Source organism: Durio zibethinus, chromosome 12, assembly GCF_047325235.1.
Source record: "Durio zibethinus cultivar Kanyao isolate XHJ-2024 chromosome 12, ASM4732523v1, whole genome shotgun sequence".
Taxonomy (NCBI): domain Eukaryota; kingdom Viridiplantae; phylum Streptophyta; class Magnoliopsida; order Malvales; family Malvaceae; genus Durio; species Durio zibethinus.
In genome coordinates, this window is record NC_143173.1 from 1,146,896 (window position 1) to 1,173,683 (window position 26,788).

At 32.8% G+C, this 26,788-nt stretch overlaps 1 protein-coding gene and 3 pseudogenes across 2 annotated transcripts; all 4 read left to right on the forward strand.

The window, feature by feature from the left end:
- The first annotated feature begins 161 nt into the window (after nucleotides 1-161).
- LOC111296538 (peptidyl-prolyl cis-trans isomerase CYP19-3 pseudogene) lies at nucleotides 162-1,771 on the forward strand (annotated as a pseudogene). Its single transcript, XR_016346800.1, has 2 exons — nucleotides 162-352; nucleotides 998-1,771. The product of XR_016346800.1 is annotated as a peptidyl-prolyl cis-trans isomerase CYP19-3 pseudogene (transcript).
- A 3,646-nt stretch (nucleotides 1,772-5,417) lies between these two features.
- On the forward strand, nucleotides 5,418-8,647 carry LOC111296821 (receptor-like protein EIX2). The gene has a single exon (XM_022891295.2). It carries the CDS (start codon nucleotides 5,615-5,617, stop codon nucleotides 8,645-8,647), a length of 3,033 nt encoding a protein of 1,010 aa, XP_022747030.2. The 5' UTR covers nucleotides 5,418-5,614.
- A 2,364-nt stretch (nucleotides 8,648-11,011) lies between these two features.
- LOC111281440 (ethylene-response factor C3-like) lies at nucleotides 11,012-11,759 on the forward strand (annotated as a pseudogene).
- Nucleotides 11,760-12,801: 1,042 nt separating this feature from the next.
- LOC111286959 (peptidyl-prolyl cis-trans isomerase 1-like) lies at nucleotides 12,802-13,226 on the forward strand (annotated as a pseudogene).
- Nucleotides 13,227-26,788: the final 13,562 nt, after the last annotated feature.

Here is a 26,788-nt window from a genome sequence, read left to right on the forward strand (position 1 = left end):
ACTTCTAAAAATTATTATGGAATTTTGATACAAATGGGGGAATTAAACTAATAATCAAACATTAGAAAATAGAACATTCATGAAGGGCTTATAAGAAATTATGCAAAATCAAGTTAATAAAAATGAAAGCCATTCTGCGGCTCTGCTCTTCCGGATAAAATTGCGATTTCAGCAACTATAATTGGGGAGTAAAATAAATACATTTAAAAATGGGGTAAAAATGCAAAAAACTAAAATCTCAGCTAAAACCCTAATAATCCTATCATCCTCTTCCCTATATAACTTCACCCAAAACCCTCTTTTCTTATATCTTCGTTATCTGTCGCCTCCAAGCCCCAAATCTCACCGAAAGGTACACATTTCTCTATTCTACCATAGTCTTTTTGATTGATTTTTATGTTTTACATAGCACATATCGAAGGCTTGCCGGTGATTTTTCATTGAAAAGCCTGTGAGCTCAAAAGCTGTGCAATATCATAAGTATCGTCCCCTTAAGAAATATGGCCTTTTTGATGAATACCCATTATTTTTCATGAGGTTTTAATGGTGGATGATTACATTTCATTAATACCCATTTTAATGGTGGATGAGTTTTGTTGTTTATTCTGTTAATGGACACACAAAGGCTTAAGTTTTTGCTGCTTTTCAAGTTCCAAAGTAATGGTCTTTTTCAATTTTATGTAAATGTTTTGTTTGATTGGATTGTTTTTTTCCTGGTAGGTGTTTTAGTTTAGCAATTTCTTTTTCTATTTAAATCATGATGGATTCATAAAAAATGGGTTTCAGCTTTTCTGTTGTATTTGATTTTCTTGAAAATTATGCTTTAGCTGTGTAGGAAGTAGAGAACTGTTATCACTAAGTAATTATTTGTTGATTGTAGCATAGAATGTGTTTTGAATGTAATTAGGAGGATTTTATTGCTTCTGCTGGTTCCTCTTGTTTGTATAAAATGTTTGAATTTAAAGAGAATGCTCAACATTTTGATTTTTGCCTGTAGGTTTCTAACTAGTTTAACAGAATGTCAAACCCCAAAGTTTTCTTTGATATTATAATTGGAAACGCGAAAGCTGGCCGAGTTGTAATGGAGCTATTTGCTGATATTGTACCGAAAACTGCTGAAAATTTCCGTGCCCTCTGCACTGGGGAGAAGGGTATCGGAATGTCTGGGAAGCCATTGCACTATAAAGGCTCAGCATTTCACTGAATCATCCCAAGCTTCATGTGTCAAGGTGGAGATTTCACAAGGGGAAATGGCACTGGTGGGGAATCAACCTATGGTATGAAATTTGCAGATGAGAATTTCAAGCTCAAACACACTGGACCAGGTTGTTTGTCAATGGCCAATGCTGGACCAAACAGCAATGGTTCCCAATTCTTTATATGCACCGAGAAGACTCCATGGCTTGATGGAAAGCATGTTGTCTTTGGGAAAGTAGTTGATGGATATAGCATTGTCAAGGAGACGAAAAAAGCTGGCTCAGATGGTGGGAGGACTTTGCAACCTGTTGTGATCGAAGACTGTGGTCAGCTAAAAGAAAATTGATGGAGAAGCTGGGAATTATGAAGACTGTACTTATGATGTTTCTACATGGCAATTTGGACTCTACCCACTTTGTTAGTCACTGATAATGTACGTTCCAATAGAAATTTGAGGCACTCCTGAAGGAAAAATTGTTTCAGTGTCATGTTTTATCAGATTATATATTTTTGCTTAGGAGAGGAACTGATCAATTTCATTTATAACATACTTGGATCACAATTTTGCTTCCAACACATGATACTTTAATTATACTTGATGACAATTGACAGACACAACCGAGGACTCTTATTCATGGGTCAAGGGAACGGAATTGGGCAGGCAATGGAGATGGGGGTGCCCTAAAAGGTTAGTAAAGTAGTTGCTTTAGAGGTTGGGGATTAGAATAGCTGAGATGGGTTTCAGAAGGTGGGAAAGGGAGGTGAAAGGAAAAAAGAGATGGGTTTTGGTTAAAAAATGAAGAAAAGAAAGGATTTTGGTAATTGGTGATGGGTTTGAGAGAGGATGATGAGAGCATGGTGAGGAAAAATAGAGGTAAAAGATTTTTGCAGGGAGGAGGGAGAAGGGGATGGCTCCATTTTGTTTATTAGCGGCAATAGGGTTTTTGAGACTTTTGGGGCTTCGTTCAGAATATGTTTTATTTGGATCAATTCAAATAACTTAGTAAAGTCATGATAATTTACTTTTCTATAATCTCTCAATAGATTTGAACTAAACAACAAAGAGAAGCTAATATAGTATTTGGTTTTAAAAAAAATCATTTTCTGTTTTTATTTTTTTGGAAAAATGAAAAATGTGAGTGAAAACATATTTAATAATTGAAAATGAAAATAAATTTTTAAAAAATAAAAATAAAAATATATTGAAATAGGAAAATAAAAAAAATGTTTTTAATTGAGAAAACAATAAATGTACATTAATTTTTTTATTGTGTTTTGTAAGTTATCATAATTTAAGACTTTTTACTGTCATTAATTAATAAATATATATTATATTTATAATTAGATGTTATTAATAGTAATATTATTGAATATTTTATTTACTTCTTTATTTTTGTATTTTTTGAAAATAATTTTTTTTTTCATTTATCAAATACATTTTTTAAAAAACAAAAAATACAAGATAAAAAAATTAAAAAAAAAAAAAGCAAAAATTTTTTTTTTTTCAAATCAAACAAAGCTTAATTTTTTATACCAGTTGAGCCGGGATTAAATGAGGTTGCCTTATATGAAATTGGAATGAAAGTTTTTTTTTTTTTTTCAGCTTCGCTTTGAGAAAGGAGGAGTTCAAGGAATACTGTTGTGAAGGCAGACTGGCCCATGGAATAAAATTATGGGTTGTTTAGGCCTGTCAAGATTCTAATACCACATTTGCTCGGCGGCAACTAGCCCAAAACTTTTATATTTAATATATATATATATATATATATTATATATCACCTAGAGTTTTTAAATTATACAAATCGAGTTATATATCATTTAATATGAAACAATAAAAACATAATTGCTTAAATTAATAAAAAATTATTAATTTTTTATGCTATTTATTATATATTCAATCAATCAGAATACAACACGTAATTAAAATTTATAAATTCTCTCCTTATAATTTGAAGAGAATTTTTTCCGCGACTTAAATGAGACGTTAGTTCCATTGCTTGTTGGATAAGGAAAAATATATATATATATATATATGTATAGAATTTGGTGATACTATATGAATCATACTAAGTACAATCAAATCACACATCAAAATTTTACTTTAAAAAATTTAAATTTAACTCAATTAATTTATATAATTACACTTATAAAATAACATTTAATGAATTTAAAATTCAAATTTTGATATCTGTAATTAAGAATTGTGACAATCAAACTAATATTAGTGATTAAAGTTGTAATGGATAAAAAAAATTGATTATGTTAACTAGGAAAGATAAACTGAAATTTTAATTTTTGCAAAATTAAATGTTTGACTTTCGTAGATTTTTATATAACTTCATTTTTATATAAAACCATGTTTTATATTTGAATTAATATTCTTTTTTCAACAATTTTTTTTATTTTTTAGCGTCAAACATATATTGTAATACTTGATTTAACAAAAAAAAAAAAAAAAGGCAACTACAGCAAAAAATAATAAGAAAAAAAAGTCTTAGCTTCTCTAAATTTTTTTTAATTTTCATTTATTTATTTATTATCTTTTCCATACAGAGTGGATAAGTTAGTTTAGGCTCTTTCATTACTTTTCAATGCATTTATCATTATCATTACATGTTTAAGACTTTGCCTTGAATTGAAAAAATGATGCTGATGAACGGTGATTAAAGTTATATTAAAAATTAATGAAAAAATAATAATTGCGTTAATTATGAAAGATATATTAAAATTTTGCAAAATTAAATGTTTAAAATGACATATATATATATATATATAAAGTATTATAACTTCATTTTTATATAAAACCAGTGTTGTATTTGAATTAATATTCTTTTTCAACAATTTGCTTAATTTTAGCCAATCATATATATCAAAATTTGAATTAACCAAAAAAAAAAAAAAGAAAATAACTATAGCAAAAATAATAAGGAAAAAGAGTCTTAATTTCTCTAAATTTTATGTAATTTTATTTTTTTCTAAATTTTTCATTTTTCACCTAAAAAGTTAATTAGCTGGCATAAAAAATAAAATTGCGGGAAACTTAACTATAACCCAACTATATTAATCAAATCATGTTCATCAATATAAGTTAATTAACTATGTAATTGAACAAGCATAGTGATTTACACAATTTTTAATTAGCTAAAAATAGTTGTGTTAACTATGAAAGATAAACTGAAAATTTAATTTGCAAAATTAAACGTTTTACTTTCATAGATTTTTATATAACTTCATTTTTATATAAAATCATGTTTTATATTTGAATTAATATTCTTTTCTCAACAATTTTCTTAATTTTAGGCACCAAACATATATAGCAAAATTTTGATGTAACCAAAAAAAAAAAAAAACTATAGCAAAAAATAATAAGAAAAGAGGGTCTTAGCTTCTCTAAATTTTTTGTAATTTTATTTTTTTCTAAATTTTTATTTTTTATTAATTTATTTTTCTCTTTTCTAAGACCTAAAAAGTTAATTGCCTGGCTGTGGGACGTATTCCATGGACTTGGTGGACTTGACTTACTTGTTGGTTTTTTTTTTTTTTTTTTCTTTCTTTCTAGAATTGTCGAATTTCAATGGACCATAAAAAAAGATTTTGTGGAAAATTCAAGCTGGAAATTGGAGGTCACAAATTTTCTTTCAAATCATGGTGGTTAGCTTACTATGAAAAGTTGGAAAGCATAGGTAAGCTTTCTTCCTTACGGGGTAGATCAACTGGCCAATTTATGTTTCATGTTTGTTACTTTTCAATACATTTATCATTATCATTACGTGTTTAAGATTTAGTCATAAATTAAGAAAATGATGCTAATGAACGGTGACTAAAATTATATTAAAAATTAATAAAAAATAATAATTGTGTTAACTACTAAAGATAAATTAAAATTTTTGCAAAACTAAACGTTTGAAATCACATACATAAAGTATTTTAACTTCATTTTTATATAAAACCTGTGTTGTATTTGAATTAATATTTTTTTCAACAATTTGCTTAATTTTAGCCAAACATATATAGCAAAATTTGATTTAACAAAAAAAAAAAAGGAAAAATAATATAGCAAAAAAAAAAAGGGAAAAAGAGTCTTAACTTCTCTAAATTTTATGTAATTTTATTTTTTTTCCTAAATTTTTCATTTTTTATTTCATTTTTTCCCTCTTTTCTAAGACCTAAAGAGTTAATTGGCTGACCGTGAGACTTTCTCCATAGACTTGATTGGCTTGATCTCCTTGACAAGTTCTTTTTATGTTTTTTCTACACGTCGAATTTCATTCATACATATGAATGCTTTTTGTGGAAAATTCAAGTTGGAAATTTAAATTGGAGGTCTTCGAAGAAATTTCCTACGCTTGATGTGGTGGAAAACATTTTTCTTTAACTTTATATATTATGTGTTGGTAGCAATGATCAGTATGCAACCATGAAAGCGGTTACAATTTCCTTGTTTGTATTTTTTCTTGTCATCGCAGCCACTGTTATTAGCTTTTGTGATGGGAATTCCAATGTCCTTTGCATTGAAAGTGAGGGGCAAGCCCTTTTGAATTTCAAGCGAGACCTTATTGATCAATCAAACAGGCTATCTTCTTGGGTTGAAGGTGAGGATTGCTGTGAGTGGGTTGGTGTTTTCTGCAATAACTTGACTGGCCATGTCAAAGAGCTGCACTTGGGTCTTCTTTCAAAAGGACCTGATGCGGATGAGCCGGTTGCTGAATGGGGTGCTTACCTTCGGTCAAAGCTAGGAGGCAAAATAAATCCTTCTTTGATCGAGTTGAAGCATATCAGTTTCCTAGACTTAAGCAACAACGACTTTGGAAGCCTGACAATTCCCGAATTCATTGGGTCGATGAAGAGCTTGACATATCTTAACCTTTCTCTGGCAAATTTCCAAGGACAAATTCCCCATAGTATTGGAAATCTCTCAAAATTGCTTTATCTTGATCTTGGACACAATCCCCTATTTGAAGCTAAAGCTCTTCAATGGGTTTCTGGTCTTTCGTCTCTGCAGTACCTTGATTTGAGTGAAGTAGATCTTCGTAAAGCAACTGATTGGCTGCAATCAACGGAAAACCTTCCTTCTTTGGTGGAGTTACACTTGTCAAGATGCTCTCTAAATAATGATCCATCTCCAATCAGTGTTAATTACACATCTCTTGCTGTTCTGGATCTTTCCAGAAACACGTTGTCTTCGGTGCCTACGTGGATATTTAGTCTTGTTAGTCTTGTGTCCATTGATCTTAGCTCTAATGGAGTTGAAGGTGTGATTCCCAATGGTTTTCAAAACATGTCTTCTCTCAAATTTCTTGATCTTAGTAGGAATGCCTTCTCTTTATCGACACTCAGCTGGTTTTCTAATTTAAACCGACTTCAATTCCTTGGTCTTAGCAGTGCCGGCCTGCAAGGTAATTTTTCAAGTGCCATTGGAAACTTAAGCTCTCTTACTCATCTTGATGTTTCACATAACCAGCTTGAAATTATAGAACCTAAATGTTTGGAGAGTCTTTGCACTATGAGGGAGATGGATTTGTCATATAATGGAATTGATAATGAGGTATCAGAAATCATAGAGAGTTTGTCTAGATGTAGTTTGGATCGATTAGAGTCATTAAATATTGCATCTAACAAACTTTCTGGCCATTTACCTGATCAACTTGGCCAATTTAAAAATTTGGCATACCTTTCCCTTTCTAGAAACTCCATTTCTGGTCCCATTCCATTCTCAATAGGGAAGTTGTCATCATTGAAAGTTCTTGATGTTTCATACAATCGAATGAATGCAACTCTTCCTCAAAGTTTAGGACAACTTGGGAATTTGAAAGATTTAGACGTTAGCTATAATGTGTTGGAAGGAAATATATCAGAAATGCACTTTTCTAATCTCACGAGATTGAAATTTTTTTGGGCATCTAACAACGTGTTAACGTTTAAACCAAACCCAAGTTGGATTCCTCCTTTTCACTGTAAAAGTATTGGATTGGGTAACTGGCATCTTGGTCCACAATTCCCTCAGTGGCTACAATTCCAAAAGAACTTGTCTTTTTTAGATATCTCCAGTGCTGAAATTTCAGGTGTCATTCCCACTTGGTTTTGGAACCTTTCGACTCAATTTGAATATCTAAACCTTTCCCATAACCAACTAGGCGGGGAGATTTCATATTTATTGATGAGTTCGATGGTTGACTTGAGATCCAACCAATTCACAGGTCCATTGCCACGGGCATCCTCTGATTTGGAGTTTTTATTTTTGTCTAAGAATCTAATTTCAGGATCCTTATCTAATTTTCTTTGTAATTTCCCACCAACTAAACTAGAAACTTTGAGCATTCTTGACATTGAATCAAATCATCTGTCAGGTGCAATTCCAGATTGTTGGGTAAATTTGCAAAGGTTGCGAGTCTTAAATTTAGGAAACAACAATCTAACTGGGACAATTCCTATATCCTTGGGATCTATGCTTCTTATTAAGTTATTAAACCTTCGTAACAATAACCTAGTTGGAGAAGTACCATCCACATTGGATAACTTATCTGATATGCTTATTCTTGATCTTAGTGAAAACCATTTGACGGGAAGTATTCCAGCATGGATTGGAGACGAGCTTTCAAAACTCGTGGTTCTAAACCTCCGGACAAATAACTTTCAAGCCTATATTCCTGATCGAATATGTTTTCTTAATTCTCTTCAGGTCTTGGATCTTGGTTATAACAACATTTCAGGAGCTATTCCAAAATGTTTTAGTAACTTGAGTGCCATGGCCACAAAACCCTCCGACCAACACCTGAGTTACTGGGCTTTCGAATTAGTCTTTGATGACCTGTTTTATTTGGATGCATTATTGGTGACAAGAGGAAGAGAGGATGAATACAGTACCACACTTAGACTTGTTACTAGCATAGACCTTTCAGTTAATAGTCTCACAGGAGAGATCCCCAAAGAACTTGGAAATCTTATGGGGCTGCGGTCATTAAATTTGTCAAAGAATCTCCTAATAGGAAAGATACCAGAGAACATTGGCAATATGGAGGTGTTGGAATCTTTTGACTTGTCAATGAACCGACTCCATGGTGAAATCCCTTCAAGTTTCTCCAATTTGAATTTCTTGAATCACTTGAACTTGTCCTACAACAACTTGACGGGACAAATTCCATCGGGCACCCAGCTCCAAAGCTTTGACAGGTCTTCTTACATTGGCAATCATCTTTGTGGACCTCCAGTCACTAAAAATTGCAGCGGAAATGGCGAAACGCCTGATTTTACAAATGGAGGTAGCAGTGGAGGAAAGAAAAGATCTAAGGTGAATTGGCTTTATGTGAGCATAGTGCTTGGATTTGTGATGGGGTTTTGGGGAGTTGTGGCTCCCCTGTTTTTCATCAGGTCTTGGAGGTTTGCTTATTATCAAAAACTGGAGCAAATTGGTGATAAGCTATACGTGTTTTGGGCTACTATTGGTATGTAATTATTTGTATTGGCAGCTCATTTCGGTGTGTTTGGTAATGTAATAACTCGATTTGCATATTCTTTACTTAATCCATGTATTCGGATTCAGAAGTGGCATTACATGTTGTAATTTATTGAAATAAAATAAATTATGTTAATGTATTTGACTCATGTATGTTTGAATTTAATTCAATATGAGTTGAAGATACAATTTTTTATAAGTCATTTAATTTGAAATATTTATTATTCTAGTCTTATTTATGATTTTGGTTTGTTATTCAGAAGTAAAATTTCAAAAACTACAAATTTTTATAAATCCAAAGGAATTGAAAGCTTTTATTGTAACTATATAAAAATTGTAGAGTTTACGGGAAAAAAAAAAAGTATTCGGAAATGGGCCGGATTTAACCAGCCCGTTTTTGTCAATTCACTCCACCCTACAAACCCATTAATGAATCAAGCCTAATAGTCTTTTTACCCTATTTTATGTATTTTTTTAATTCTATTTATCAAAAATTTGAAAATAATAATAAATATAAAAATATAAAAGGCAAAAAAATTAAAAAATTAAACGCAAATCTAAATCATCATAAAAAATTTTGGTCGTATTTTTCTTTTAAATCTAAATCATCATAAAAAAATTTAGTCGCATTTTTCTTTCTCTTTTTCTAAAAGTTTTGAAAAATGTTTATGATTTAAAATATATTAAAAAAATCTTAGATTTGATCAAATAATTTATAAATTTGAAAATAAAAAATAAAAGTACACATCATAGCAAAAAAAGCCAACAGCAAAAAACGTGACCATAATAAATTAAATATTTTTTATTTTTGATATATTTATAAGATTTAATTTGTACACTACAAGGATTTTGATTTTTAGTATAATTTTTTTTTACGTTTAGCGACGTTTATAAACGTCACTAAAAAATTTACAACGTTTGCGAAAAATGCTAGTAAGAATGTCGCCTATGCACACGTCATGAAAAATAAGGATGTTTTTTATAAAACGTCGCTATATTAATAGTGTTTGTATCTGAAAAATTTTATTTTTGAAAAATGTCATTATATTAATCGCATTTGTATCTTTGACATGCCGCTAATTTAGTGACGTTTTAATTAAATATTTTTTAATTTTGATAGATTTACATAAGTTAAAATTTTATTTTATTTTTATTAAAAATAATTATAAATAATGGGATCAAATTCTAGTAATGGATAAAAATATATAAAATAATGACCAATGTATATATGAACAATAAAATTTTTGGCCAATAAAATATTAGAGACTAATTAAAGAGTGGCAAATCATCCAATTAAGGCTGGAAGGTTATGCTTATGTAGGGTGTGAATTTGAAGAAAAAAAAATGAAAAAAAAGTAGCACTTGTGTGAAGAGGTAAAACCAACCTATAATGGCACCTAGAAAGTGACCACTGACTTTTTCATCTTATTATCAATTCAAAAAGTTATTATAACATCAATTATGCTAGTTTAAGAAACTTATTTATAACAAATTTTGACATAATTAATAAAAGAAGGATTATATGAAATAACTATTCAATGTAAAGATATATCTTTTTTATTTTGTTAAAATCACACCATAAAATAATATTTTAAAAAATGTTGATTATTTATTTTATATTATATGTTATTATTAGATAGGTAAATTTTTATTTCAACAGCATTTACTTATTAGTGGTACATGAAAAATTAAAATTAACCCTTGTCAATAATATGATTATATTATATAATTTAAATGAAAAGCATATATATATATAAAGTAATTTTTTTATAAATTCAAAGTCTAATCTAAGTGATTTATACAAATATTTTAAAAAGAACTTCTAATCGGATTAAAATCTAAATTTATGCACTTATAATTCTTTTTTAATTCTCAAATTATAATTTATTTTGTATAAAAAATAAAATTACGACAAATTTAACTATAACCTGACTATATTAATCAAATCTTGTTGATCAATATAAGGTAATTAACATTGTAATCGATCATTCTAAGCATAGTGATTTACAATTTTAATTAGCTAAAAATATAAGGTATAGGCAGGACATAAAAGTGAAACATCATGGGTGATGTAAGAGAATTTTAACTTGATCTGGCCACAATGCCCCGACAAGTATTCCTTTTGACTCAGCTGTTGATTCTACTATTAACGACTAAATAATGATGTTCGACGCTAATAACTTGTTCATATAATTTTACTCTCTTTCCATCGTTTCTTTAATTTGTTCTTTCTTTCTTTCTTTTTTTTAAACTTTTTAAAAATAAATATTTGAATAATATAGCCTTTCCCTCCCTTGCTTGTAATTACTGTATATATAACACTGAGCTTCAAATTTCATTTCCTATGACCAAAACCAAAAGGCAAAATCAAAGAGAATTAATTATAAGATCTAAGAAGAATCGTTTCCATAATAAGAATGACCTGATTTTCATACATGGACTCTTCATTTTTTCAATACCCAAATCTCCAATTGTCTCTTGAATCCTCTTCTTCCTATATTTCTCAAAAAATTTCTCACTAGAATCATTCAATTATCTCCATAACCAAACCCTTTCAATGGAAATGACTCCCGTGTAATCTTCCTTTGGGAGTCCTAAATCAAGCATAGGAAAACACTTTCGATACCACATCCGTTAATAGTTTTAGAAAGGATTATTAAGTGAACTTGAATGCAAATGAAGATGAGACAGGAAAGGAGGTTTAGAATAGAGGAGTTAGGAAGAGGCCATGGGGAAAATAGGCAGCTGAGATAAGGGATTCCATAAGGAATGGTGTTAGGCTTTGGCCTGGAACGTTGGATATAGCTGAGGCTACAGCTAGTGTATGATCAAGCTACACTCGCAATGCGAGGTCCGATGGTGATACTCAGTTTTCCAATGGATACAGTTTATGATTCACTTCAAGAAATGAACTATGGACTTGAAGAAAGTTGTTCACCTACTTTGACAATTGAGAAAAGGTACTCCATGAAGAGCAAAAGATCAGGGAACACGAAGATCAAGAAAGGAGGAAATAGGGAGGGAAAATATCCTGGTGTTTGAGGATTTAGGAGCTGATTATTTGGAGAAGCTTCTAAGTATATCTGAGAGTGCAACTCCTTATTGGTGAATAATTGAGTTCAAACACCAACATTTTTTCTTCTCTTTTTTGTTTCTTCTCCCTTTTCAATTGAGATAGTGGAGGAGGACCAAATTTTTTGTTGGACATCGTCTGTGAATTTGTAAATCTTTGAGATGATGTACAATCAAAGTTTAGTGCTATGCATAATTTTAGCCAACAATAATATTACATACTAGTTGAACATTTCTACAAATTTTCATTCTTCTATATATACATATATATATATGATAACAATTTCTAGTTATTTTGAATTCATAGAGTTGTCATCTATATTAATCATATATTAGTAGTAGTTTTATTTTCTTTTTTGCTTAAAAGAACACTTGAAAATAAAGGTCATTGTGCCAATTTGTATTCTCGTTTCTTTTTATTTTTGGGTATAAAAGAAAATATTTTTTCGAATTTATAAGATTTCTGTCCATATTTCAACCACATCCTTATCAGTACAGCCATTCTGTTTTCTTTTCAATCAAGGTTTTTTATTTTCTTTTCGGGAAAGAAGAATATTAACTACTTTTTCCTTGAGCAATATGTGCAATTGCAACGGCAATTTGGACCCAATTTTGAACTAGATGAAGCTCTAATTGAACTATAACCAATTTGGCTGCAGGCTTACCGAATCACTATCGTAATTTATAACTAAAACTGTTTTTAATGTGGAAGTGAACTCAATCCCCTTAAATCCAAGCCCATGGATGTGTTGTTACCATCATTAGCTTTTCGATGCCGCCTATTGTGCTCAATCAACGGCTTGCATAGTACAAAAGGAGAGAACTGCTATTTACCTCTCAAATTAAAAGTATAAAATCTGATGGACCGACTTCGTATATATATTTATATATTAGTCAAAATTGACCCATCATGTTATAGATTCAAATACAAAATTAGACTAGGATCATATGTAATTAAAATCGTACTACATGTTCGAATATATTACAACATAATACCACTATAATTATTTGTAATTTGAAATTAATTGACCTAAATCCGGATTAACTGACCGTGTTAGCCCACAATATAATTGCAAACACTCTGCACTGGGGAGGAGGGTTTCGGAATGTCTGGGAAGCCCTTGCACCATAAAGGCTCAGCATTTCACCGAATCATACCGAGCTTCATGTGTCAAGGTGGAGATTTCACAAGGGGAAATGGCACTGGTGGTGACTCAATCTATGGCACGAAATTTGCAGATGAGAATTTCATGCTCAAACATACCGGACCTGGTTGTTTGTCAATGGCCAATGCTGGACCAAACACCTATGGTTCCCAATTCTTTACTTGCACTGAGAAGACTCCATGGCCTGATGGAAAGCATGTTGTGTTTGGTAAAGTAGTGGATGGATAAGCGTTGTCAAGGAGATGGAAAAAGCTGGCTCAGACAGTGGGAGAACTTTGCAACCAGTTGTGATCGAAGACTGTGGCCAGCCAAAAGATAATTGGAGAAGCTGGGAATGATGAAGTACTGTATCTTTTTTATGTTTCTACATGGCAATTTGGACTCTATCCACTTTGTTAGTCACTGATAATGTACGTTCCAATAGAAATTTGAGGCATTCCTGAAGGAAAATTTGTTTGAGTGTCATGTTTTATCAGATTATACATTTTTGGTTAGGAGAGGAACTGATCAATTTCATTTATATTGTACTTGGATCACAATTTTATTTCCAACACATGATACTTGAATTATACTAGATCACAATTAACAGAACATAGACAAGGACTCTTATTCATGGGTTAAGCGAATTGAATTGGGTAGGCAATGGAGATGGGGGTGGCCTAAAAGGTTAGTAAAGTTGTTGCTGTAGAGGTTTGGGGGGTTGCTGTGGATTAGTGTTAGGAAAATGGGGTCCAGTCCCATGTAAGTGGTTTTGGACCAAGTAAAGGCCATGGGCCTTGATCTTTTATTTTACACAGAGCCCTAGTTACTTAATAAAAAAGAGGTGGGGTTGTTTTAGGTGTGTGTCGAAAACCAAGTAGAGAAAGAAGAAAAGCCAAGAAAAGCAGAGAGAGAAAAAGGAGAAGGGAGAGTTGGTTGAACGGAAGTCGATCCGTGATCCGATTGAGTTAAAACCTTGTCAGGAGGTTTATGATTCAGAGTTCTACATTCTGAATGGTGAAGATCGGGTTTGAAGCTCTCTAGGAACAAATCCACGGTGTATTTGTTGAGTCACTTATTTGGTGAGATTTCTCCAATTGTTTCTCTAGTTGTTGATTAGCTCTAGTTTTAGCTAGAGAAGAACTTTGTATAACTATTATTTGATAGTGAAGACTTTTCTGGTGGCCCGTGATTTTTCCCTCTACACTAGAGGGTTTTCCATGTAAATCTTGGTGTGCTTTATTTTTCCTGCGTATTTGATTATTGATTGTTGTCTATTGCTTTTGTATTGTTGTGATTATTGCTTCAGGCGCAACAAGTGGTATTAGAGCGAGGGTTATTTTGAGACATCGATACAGAAGCAACCCAGGATAGAAGTAAATTCTATTTGAGATCATGGAGGGTGATACAAGTTCTATGATAAAATTGACAGCATCGAATTATTCAATTTGAAAGCCTATGATGGAGGATCATCTATACTGCAAAGATTTGTATGAGCCAGTATTGGGTGATTCGGCTAAACCAGCAGATATGAAAGATGAAAGCTGGAAGAAGCTAGGTAGAAAGACGCTGGCTACAATCAGAAAATGAGTTGATATCAGCGTGTTCCATCATGTAGCGCAGGAGTCAGATGCTCACATTGTTTGAGAAAAATTGGCAACATTGTATGAGAGAAAAACATGTATGAATAAAGTTATGCTTGTTAAAAAAATTGTAACTTTACAGTACAGGGATGGACGATCTGTTACAGAGCACTTGAGTGATTTTCAAGATATATTTAATCGGATGACTACTATGGAGCTTAAGATGGATGATGAAATGAATGCGTTATTTCTTTTGGGTTCATTGCCACACAGCTGGAATACTCTAGTTGTGACTGTTCTTAATTCAGCTCCTGATTATAAGGTGACATTGGAGATGGTAAAGGACAGTATGCTTAATGAAAAAGAAAGGCGAAAAGATGTAGACCCTGGAAATCAAGCTCTAGTCACAGAGAATAGGGGTAGAAACATCGACAGAGGTCAGGACTCAAAAGGTCGTGGTAAGTCTAAACATAGATCCAAGTCTAGAGGTAAAGTGAAGTGTTTCCATTGTAGTAAGGCGGGTCATATAAAACGAAACTATAAAATCTTGAAGCAAGAGCGAAAAGATGAGAAAGGCAAGAGTTTAGATGATAGCAATGTTGCAACAGTGAATTCAGATAGTGATTCAGTTACTTTGATTTGTACACATGATGATTGCAATCATGTTAGTGATCCCGGCATTGAGTGGATAGTTGACACAGGAGCGGCATATCATTGTGTTCTTAAAAGAGATTTGTTTACAACTTACAAAGCAGGAGACTTTGGTTGTACCAAGATGGGAAACAAGAGTGTGTCACAGATTGTTGGGATTGGTGATATTATTGTACAAACTAGTACAGGCTGCATGTTGACTTTGAGGGATGTCAGACACATTCCAGATATGAGAATGAACTTGCTTGCTATTAATGTCCTTGATAAAGAGGGATATGAAAGCCGACAAAAGAATGGACAATGGAAGCTTCTCAAAGGATCTATGGTAGTTGTAAAGGAAAAACTATGCTGCACAATGTATAAGACATGGATGCAATTGAACGGTAACCAGGTAAATACCGTTGAAAATGATGCTTCAGTAAATTTGTGGCATAGGAGGCTGGCACACATGAGTGAAAAAGGGTTACAGGTTTTGGCAAGGCACTCTCTCATTCCCTTGACCAAAGGTATGTCTCTCGATTCATGTGATTATTGTTTGTTTGGTAAGCATCATAGAGTTTCTTTTCGTAAAAGTTCTCAGAGAAAAGAAAATAGATTGGAATTAATTTATTCTGACGTATGTGGTCCCATTGAGGTTGAGTCATTAGGTGGTAGCAGATATTTTGTTACTTTTATTGATGATGCTTCACGTAAGACTTGGGTGTATATGTTGAAATACAAAAGTCAGGTACTGCGATATTTTCAAAAATTTTATGTCATGGTTGAAAGGATGACAGGGTTACCCTTGAAGTGTATTCGAACTGATAATGGTGGGGAATACATATCTAAAGGCTTTGAAGAGTATTGCTCAAAGCATGGGATCAGGCATGAGAGGACAGAACCTGCAACACCGCAGCATAATGGTATAGCTGAAAGAATGAATCGCACCATTATGGAAAAAGTCAGATGTATGTTGAGGATGGCAAAATTACCAAAGCCATTCTGGGGTGAAGCAGTCAACACAGCTTGTTATTTACTTAATAGGTCACCATCAGTTCCTTTGGGCTTTGACATTCCAGAAAGAGTGTGGACAGGGAAAGATACTTCATACTCTCACTTGAAAGTTTTTTGGTGTAAAGCATTCATGCATGTGCCGAAAGAGCAGAGATCAAAGCTTGACAGTAAAGCTACACAGTGTGTGTTTGTAGGATATGGTGATGAGGAATTTGGCTACAGGGTATGGAATCTAGTAAAGAGAAAGACAGTCAGAAGCAGGGATGTGGTCTTTCATGAAAAAAAAATCATAGCAGACTTTGAGAAAAATGAGAAGACTACACAGGTTACTGTTGAGTGTGATGTTTCAACACCGACAGGGATTCCATAGGAAAGAATCACAGATGGTGAAAATGAGCAAGAAATAGAACTTGGGGATATGAATGAGCCAGCTACAGTTAGTGATGAGCCAGATGCTATTAGTTTTGAGTAGGGGGAGCAATCCTCTCTACTTGAGAGTGTTGAGCAGGGAGAGCTACCTTCAGCATCAAGTGATGTAGAGTCTCAACCCAGGAGATCTACTAGAGAGCGCAGGCCATCTACTAGGTATCCAAGTTCAGATTTTATTTTAGTTACCAGTGAAGGGGAGCCAGAAAGCTTTCAAGATGTACATGCTACTCCAGATAGAGAGCACTGGTTAAAAGTAATGAAAGAAGAGATAGAGTCATTACGAAAGAATGGTACTTATGATCTTGTTAAACTTCCAACAAGGAAGAGGCCATTAAAAAATAAATGGGTGTTCAAATTGAAAAAAAATGGTGACAAACTAGTGAGGTACAAAGCTCGATTGGTAGTAAAAGGTTTTTCTTAGAAACCAGGCATCGATTTTGATGAGATTTTTGCTCCAGTTGTAAAAATGAGTTCTATTCGAGTAGTACTGGGATTGGCAGCTAGTTTGAATCTTGAACTTGAGCAACTTGATGTTAAAACTACATTTTTGCATGGTGATTTACAGGAGGACATTTATATGAATCAGCCTGAGGGTTTTGAAGTGAAAGGGAAAGAGCACTTAGTTTGCAAATTGAAGAAAAACTTGTATGGCTTGAAACAAGCTCCGCGACAGTGGTACAAGAAGTTTGATTCTTTTATAGTGAGTCATAGCTATAAAAGAACAGCAGCGAATTCTTGTGTGTATGTTAAACAATTTCCTAATGGTAACTTCATTATCCTAGTATTATATGTTGATGATATGTTGATTGTAGGACAAGATGCTAATATGGTTTACAGGTTGAAAGAATAATTGTATAAGTCCTTTGATATGAAGGATTTAGGTCAAGTAAAGTAGATTCTTGGTATGGATATTATTCGGGATAGGAGAGCTGGAAAGCTGTGGTTGTCACAGGAAAAGTATGTTGAACGAGTGCTTGGTAGATTCAACATGCAATATGCTAAATCAGTTAGCAGTTCACTTGCCAACCATTTTCATCTAAGTAAAAAATCTTGTCCAGTGTCTAAGAAAGAGCAACTAGCTATGTCTAGTATTCCTTATTCTTCTGCAGTCGATTCTTTAATGTATCTTATGGTTTGTACAAGGCTTGACATTGCTCATGCAGTTAGTGTAGTGAGCAGATTTCTTTCTAATCCAGGAAAGGTTCACTGGGAAGCAGTGAAATGGATTTTTAGATATTTGAGGGATACCTAAAAAATGTGCTTGACTTATGGAGTTTCACAACCAGTTCTAGAAAGGTTTACTGATGCTAACATGGCAAGCGATCTTGATGGTAGAAAATATACTTCAGGGTATTTGTTCACTTTTGCAGGAGGAGCTGTATCTTGGTAATCTAAGTTACAGAAGTGTGTTGTTTTGTCAACTACAGAGGCTGAGTATATTGCAGCAACCGAAGCATGTAAAGAAATGCTTTGGATGAAACGTTTTCTTCTTGAATTGGAGTTGAATCAGAAAGAGTATGTGGTATTTTGTGATAGTCAGAGTACTTTAGATTTGAGTAAGAATACCATGTACCATGCTAGAACAAAGCATATTGATGTTAGATATCATTGGTTACGTTCAGTGATTAAAGAACAGCAGATGCTATTGAAGAAAGTCCATACTGATAAGAATATAGCAGATATGTTGACTAAGATACTTTTCAGGAAAAAGCTTGAGCTTTGCAGTAACTTGGTTAGAATGAGTTCCCTGGCCAAGGTAAGTTCCAAATGAAACTGCTATGGTGATGAATCTCCTCCTAATAGGGCTGGAGGGGGAGATTGTTAGGAAAATGAGGTTTAGTCCCATGTAAGTGGTTTTGGACCAAGTAAAGGCCATGGGCCTTGATCTTTTATTTTACACAGAGCCCTAGTTACTTAATAAAAAAGAGGTGGGGTTGTTTTAGGTGTGTGTCGAAAACCAAGCAGAGAAAGAAGAAAAACCAGGAAAAGTAGAGAGAGAAAAAGAAGAAGGGAGAGTTAGTTGAACGAAAGTCGATCCGTGGTCCGATTGAGTTAGAACCTTGTCAGGAGGTTTATGATTCAGAGTTCTACATTCTGAACGGTGAAGATCGGGTTTGAAGCTCTCTAGGAACAAATCCAGTGTGTATTTATTAAGTCACTTATTTGGTGAGATTTCTTCAATTGTTTCTCTAGTTGTTGATTAGCTCTAGTTTTAGCTAGAGAAGAACTTTGTATAACTATTATTTGATAGTGAAGACTTTTCTGGTGGCCCGTAATTTTTTTCCTCTACACTGGAGGGTTTTTCACGTAAATTTTGGTGTGCTTTATTTTTCCTGCGTATTTGATTATTGATTGTTGTCTATTGCTATTATATTGTTGTGATTATTGCTTCAGGCGCAACAATTAGAATAGCTGAGATGGGTTTTAGAAGGTGGTGAAGGGAAAAAAAATAGATGGGTTTTTGTTCAAAAATGAAGAAAAGAAAGGATTTTGGCAATTGGTGATGGGTTTAAGAGAGTATGATGAAACCATGGTGAGGAAGAATAGAGGTAGAAGATATTTGCGCGAAGGAGGGAGAAGAGGAAGACTATTTTGTTTAGGCCCGTCAAGATTCTAATAATAACCCATTTGCTTTGTGGTATTAAGGCAAAACTCAACTAGCCCAACATTTTTATATTTAATATATATATATCACCTGGAGTTTTTAAATTATACAAACTGAATTTATATAACATTTAATACGAAATAATAAAAACATAATTACTTAAATTAATATGGTTCAATTATGTAAATTTGTTTATAAAATTTAAAAAAAAAAAAAAAACTCATCAAAATAATAAAAAATTATTATATTTTTTATCACGTCTATTGTAAATTCAATTAATCAAAATATAATACGTCATTAAGTAGATTCTTTTCTTATAGTTTGAAGAGAAAATTTTTCCCATGGCTTATGTGAGGGGCTAGTTCCATTGCTTGTTGGACATATAAAGAAAAATTTTGGTGATACTATATAAAAAGAGTCTTAGTTTCTCTAAATTTTTTGTAATTTTTTTGTAATTTTTTTTTCATTTCTAAGACCTAAAGTGTTAATTATCGGGCTGTGGGACTTACTCCACAGACTTGGTGGATTTGACTCCTTTGTCAAGTCTTTTGTTCTTCTTTCTACAATTATCGAATTTCAATGAATCATAAAATGCTATTTGTGGAAAATTCAGGTTGGAAATTGGAGGTCACAAGCTTGCTTTGTATTTCATCAAATCATGGTGGTTAGCATACTATGAAAGGTTGGAAAGCATAGGTCACAAGCTTTCTTCCTTACGGGGTAGATCAATTGGCATGTTTATGCGTCGTGTTTGTTACTTTTCAATATATTTATCATTATTATTTACGTGCTTAAGACTTAGTCACGAATTGAGAAAATGATGCTAGTGAACGGTGATTAAAATTTATTAAAAGTTAGTGAAAAAAAAATAATTATGTTAACTACGAAAGATATATTAAAATTTTGCAAAATTAAACATTTGAAATCACGTACATAATGTATTATAACTTCATTTTTATATAAAACTAGTGTTGTATTTGAATTAATATTCTTTTTCAACAATTTGCTTAATTTTAGCCAAACGTATATAGCAAAATTTGATTTAAAACTATAGCAAAGAATAATAAGAAAAAAGAGTCTTAACTTCTCTAAATTTTATGTAATTTTTTTTATGAATTTTTTAGGGATAAGGTTTCAAAAAAATCTTAGACAACAATTTAACAATCATTTAAGTTCCTAATATTTAATTGCAATTAATCAAGCTCTAAATCTTCTATTTCAAATCAATTAAACCTTTACATATATTTTTTCACTCAATTAAACTTTTATACATCTGTTTTCATTCAATTAAGCTCTTTATTGGACGAAAACAATTAACTAGCTTTTCTCTAACAAGGGCTTAATTGATAAAAAAAAATGTTGAATTTTAGTTCATGGGGTTTTTTTTTTCACCCCTTTACCTTTCTTTTATGATATATTTGATTACCTTATTATACTTGGATCACAATTTTATTTCCGACACATGATACTTTTATTATTCATGACCACAATTAACAAAACATAGGACTCTTATTCATGGGTCAAAGGAATGGAATTGGGCAAGCAATGGAGATGGGGGTGGCCTAAAAGGTTAGTAAAGTTGTTGCTGTACAGGTTGGGGTTTCTGGGGATTGGAATAGCTTAGATGTGTTTTGGGAGGGTTTTAAAAGGTGCGAATAGGGGGTGAAAGGAAAAAAGAGATAGCTTTTGGTTCAAAAATGAAGAAAAGAAAGGATTTTGGCAATTGGTGATGGGAGAATGGTGAAGAAAATAGAGATAGAAAATATTTGTAGGGAGGAGGGAGGAGGGAGCAAGGGAAGGCTTTATTTTGTATATTAGCAGCAGTAGGGTTGTTTATGTTGCGCCTGAAGCAATAATCACAATAATACAGAAGCAATAGACAACAATCAATAATAAAAAACGTAGAAAAAATAAAGCACACTAAGATTTACATGGAAAACCCTCCAGTGTAGAGGGAAAAAACCACGGACCACCAGAAAAATTTTTAATATCAAATAATAGGTATACAAAGTTCTTCTCTAGCTAAAACTAGAGCTAATCAACAACTAGAAAAATAATTGGAGAAATCTCAACAAATAAGTGACTCAACAAATATACCATGGATTTGTTCCTAGAGAGCTTCAAACCCGATCTTCACCGTAAGAATGTAGAACTCTAAATCATAAACCTCCTGACAAGGTTCCAGCTTAATCGGACCACAGATCGACTTTCGTTCAACCAACTCTCCCTTCTCCTTTTTCTCTCTGCTTTTTTTGGCTTTTCTTCTTTCTTTACTTGGTTTTCGACACACCTTTAAAACAATCCCACCTCTTTTTTATTAAGTAGCTAGGGCTCTGTGTAAAATGATATATCAAGGCCCATGGCCTTTACTTGGTCCAAAACCACTTACATGAGGTTGGATTCCACTTTCCTAACAATCTCCCCCTCCAACCCCATTAGAAAGAGATTCATCACCATAGCAGTTTCATTTGGAACTTACTTTGGCCAAGGAACTCATTCCGACCAAGTTACTACAAAGCTCAAGCTTTTCCCTAAGAAGTATCTTAGTCAACATATCTGTTACATTCTTATTAGTATAGACTTTTTTCAATAGCATCTGCTGTTCTTCAATCACTGAACGTAACAAATGATATCTAACATGAATGTACGTTGTTCTAGTATGGTACATGATATTTTTACTCAAATCTAAAGCACTTTGGCTATCACAAAATACCACATACTCTTTCTGATTCAATCCCAATTCAAGAAGAAAATGTTTCATCCAAAGTATTTCTTTACATGCTTTGGTTGCTGCAATATACTCAGTCTCTGTAGTTGACAAAGCAACACACTTCTGTAACTTAGATTACCAAGATACAGCTCATCCTATAAAAGTGAACAAATACCCTGAAGTAAATTTTCTACCATTAAGATCGCCTGTCATGTCAGCATCAGTAAACCCTTCTAGAACTGGTTGTGAAACTCCATAAGTCAAACACATTTTTGAAGTACCCCTCAAATATCTAAAAATCTATTTCACTGCTTCCCAGTGAACTTTTTTTGAATTAAAAAAAAATCTACTCACTACACCAACTGCATGAGAAATGTCAAGCCTTGTACAAACCATAAGATACATTAAAAAATCGACTGTAGAAGAATAAAGAATAATAGACATAGCTAGTTGCTCTTCCTTAGACACTGGATAAGATTTCTTACTTAGATGAAAATGATTGGCAAGTGAACTGCTAACTGATTTAGTATGTTGCATGTTGAATCTACCAAGCACTCGTTTAACATACTTTCCCTGTGATAACCATAGCTTTCCAGCTCTCTTATCTCGGATAATGTCCATACTAAGAATCTGTTTTACTGGACTTAAATCCTTCACATCAAAAGACTTAGACAATTGTTCTTTCAACCTGCAAACCATACTAGCATCTTATCCTACAATCAATATATCATCAACATATAATAATAGGATAATGAAGTTACCATTAGGAAATTGTTTAACATACACACAAGAATCTGCTGCTGTTATTTTATAGTTAAGACTCACCATAAAAGAATCAAACTTCATGTACCACTGTTACAGAGCTTGTTTCAAGTCATACAAGCTTTTCTTCAATTTGTAAACTAAGTGCTCTTTCCCTTTCACTTCAAAACCCTCAGGTTGATTCATATAAATGTCCTCCTACAAATCACCATGCAAAAATACAGTTTTAACATCAAGTTGCTCAAGCTCAAGATTCAAACTAGCTACTAATCCCAGTACTACTCGAATAGAACTCATCTTTACAACTGGAGCAAAAATCTCATCAAAATTGATACCTGATTTTTGAGAAAAACTTTTTACTACCAATCGAGCTTTGTACCTCACTAGTTTGTCACCATTTTTTTTCAACTTGAACACCTATTTATTCTTTAATGGCCTCTTCCTTGTTGAAAGTTTAACAAGATCATAAGTACCATTCTTTCGTAATGACTCAATCTCTTTTTTCATTACTTTTAACCAGTGCTCTATATCCAGAGTTGTCTGCACATCTTAGAAGCTTTCTGGCTCTCATTCACTGGTAACTAAAATAAAATCTGAACTTGGATACCTGGTAAATGGCCTGCGCTCTTTAGTAGATCTCCTGGGCTGAGACTCTACATCACTTGATATCGAAGGTAGCTCCGCCTGCTCAACACCCTCAAGTAGAGAGGATTGCTCCCCTTGCTCAAAACTAATTACATCTAGCTCATCACCAACTATGGCTGGCTCATTCATATCCCCAAGTTTTGTTTCTTGCTTATTTCCACCATCTGTGGCTCTTTCTTGTGAAATCTCTGTCGATGTTGAAATATCACACTCAACAGTAACTCGTGTAATCTTTTCCTTTTTTTCAAGGTCTGTTATGGTTTCTTTTTCATAAAAGACCACATCTCTGTTTCTGACTGTCTTTTTTTTTACTGGATCCCATACCCTGTAACCAAATTCTTCATCACTATATCCTACAAACACACACTGTATGGCTTTACTGTCAAGCTTTGATCTCTGCTCTTTCGACACATGCATGAATGCTTTACACCCAAAAACTTTCAAGTGAGAGTATGAAGTATCTTTCCCTGTCCACACTCTTTCTGAAATGTCAAAGCCCAAAGGAACTGATGGTGACCTGTTAAGTAAATAACAAGCTGTGTTGACTGCTTCACCCCAAAATGGCTTTGGTAATTTTGCCATCATCAACATACATCTGACTTTTTCTATAATGGTACGATTCATTCTTTCAGCTATACCATTATGCTGTGATATTCCAGGTTCTGTCATCTCATGCCTGATCTCATGCTTTGAACAATACTTTTCAAAGCCTTTAGATGTGTATTCCTCACTATTATCAGTTCGAATACACTTCAAGGGTAATCCTATCATCCTTTCAACCATGACATGAAATTTTTAAAAATACTGTAGTACCTGACTTTTGTATTTCAACATATACACCCAAGTCTTACGTGAAACATCATCAATAAAAGTAACAAAATATCTGCTACCACCTAATGACTTAACCTCAATGAGACCACATACGTCAAAATAAATTAATTCTAATCTATTTTCTTTTCTCTAAGAACTTTTACGAAAAGAAACTCTATGATGCTTACCAAATAAATAATAATCACATAAATCAAGAGACATACCTTTGGTTAAAGAAATAAGAGACTGCTTTGTCAAAACCTGTAACCTCTTTTCACTCATGTGTGCCAGCCTCTTATGTCACAAGTTTGCTGAAGCATCATTTTCAACGGCATTTACCTAGTTACCGTTTAATTGCATCCATGTCTTATACATTGTGTAGCATAGTTTTCCTCTTGCAACTATCATAGATCCTTTGAGAAGCTTCCACTGTCCATTCTTTTATCGACTTTCATATCCCTCTTTATCAAGGACATTAATAGCAAGCAAGTTTATTCTCATATCTGAAATGTGTCTAACATCCCTCAAAGTTAATATGCAACCTGTACTAGTTTGTACAGCAATATCACCAATCCCAACAATCTGTGACACATTCTTATTTCTTATCTTGGTACAACCAAAGTCTTCTGCTTTGTAAGTTGTAAACAACTTAGGAACACAATGATATATCGCTCATGTGTCAACTATCCACTCAATGCCGGGATCACTAACATGATTACAATCATCATGTGTATAAATCAAAGTAACTGAATCACTATCTGAATTCACTGCTGTAATATTATCATCATCTGAACTCTTGGCTTTCTCATCTTTTCATTCTTGCTTCAAGATTTTACAGTTTCATTTTATATAACCCATCTTACCATAATAGAAACATTTCACTTTACCTCTAGACTTGGATCTATGTTTAGACTTACCACGGCATTTTGAGTCCTGACCTCTATCGATATTTTTATCCCTGTTCTCTGTGACCAGAGCTTGATTTCCAGAGTCTACATCTTTTCACCTTGCTTTTTCATTAAGTATACTATCATTTACCATCTTCAATGTCACCTTATAATCAGGAGCAGAATTAAGAACAGTCACAACTAGAGTATTTCAACTGTTTGGCAATGAACCCAAAAGAAATAATGCCTTTATTTCATCATTTATCTTAAGCTCCATAGTAGTCATCCGATTACATATATCTTGAAAATCACTCAAGTGCTCAATAACAGATCGTCCATCCCTGTACTGTAAAATTGTAAGTTTTTTAACAAGCATAACTTTATTCATACCTATTTTTCTCTCATACAATGCTGCCAATTTTTCTCAAGCAATGTGAGCATCTGACTCCTGCGCTACATGATGGAATACGTTGATATCAACCCATTTTTTTATTGTAGCTAGCGTCTTTCTACCTAGCTTCTTCCAGCTTTCATCTTTCATATCTGTTGGTTTAGCCAAATCACTCAATACTAACTCATATAAATCTTTGCAGTATAGATGATCCTTCATCATAGGCTTCCAAATTGAATAATTTGATGCTGTTAATTTTATCATAGAACCTGTATCACCCTTCATGATCTCAAACAAAATTTACTTATATCCTGGGTTACTTTTGTATCGATGTCTCAAAATAACCCTCGCTCTGATATAACTTGTTACACCTGAAGCAATAATCACAACAATACAGAAGCAATAGACAACAATCAATAATTAAAAACGCAAGAAAGATAAAGCACACCAAGATTTACGTGAAAAATCTTTCAGTGTAGAAAGAAAAAATCACGGACCACCAGAAAAATCTTCACTATCAAATAATAGGTATACAAAGTTTTTCTCTAGCTAAAACTAGAGCTAATCAACAATTAGAGAAACAATTGGAGAAATCTCACCAAATAAGTGACTCAACAAATACACCCTAGATTTATTCCTAGAGAGCTTCAAACTCGATCTTTACCGTTAGAATGTAAAACTCTAAATCATAAACCTCCTGACAAGGTTTCAACTTAATCGAACCACGGATCGATTTTCGTTCAACCAACTCTTCCTTCTTCTTTTTCTCTCTGCTTTTTCTGGCTTTTCTTCTTTCTCTACTTGGTTTTTGACACACCCTTAAAACAATCTCACTTCTTTTTTATTAAGTAGTTAGGGCTCTGTGTAAAATGAAAGATCAAGGCCCATGGCCTTTACTTAGTCCAAAACCACTTACATGAGGTTGGACCACATTTTCCTAACAGTTTGAGCCTGTCAAGATTCTAATACCCCATTTGCTTGGAGGTAGAAGGCAAAACAAAACTAGCCCAACACTTTTATATTTAAATATATATCGTTTAAATTATACAACTAGAGTTTATATACAATTTAATACGAAATAATAAAATTATAATTACTTAAATTAATATCGTTCAATTATGCAAAAATATTATTACATTTTTTATTACATCAGTTATAGATTCAATCAATCAAAATACATGTCATTAAAATTTACAAATTCCCTCCTTATAATTTTAAAAAAAATTTTTTTTCATGGCTTATATGAGGGGTTAGATTGCTTGTTGGATATAAAAAAAGAAAAGTTTGGTGATACTATATAAATCATACTAAGTACAATCAAATCAAGCATTGAAATCTTGTTTTAAAATTTTGAAATTTAATTTAATTGATTCATACAAATATTTTTAAAATATGATATTCAGTAAATTTAAAATTCAAATCTTAATATCTGTAATTATGAATTGTGAAAATTAT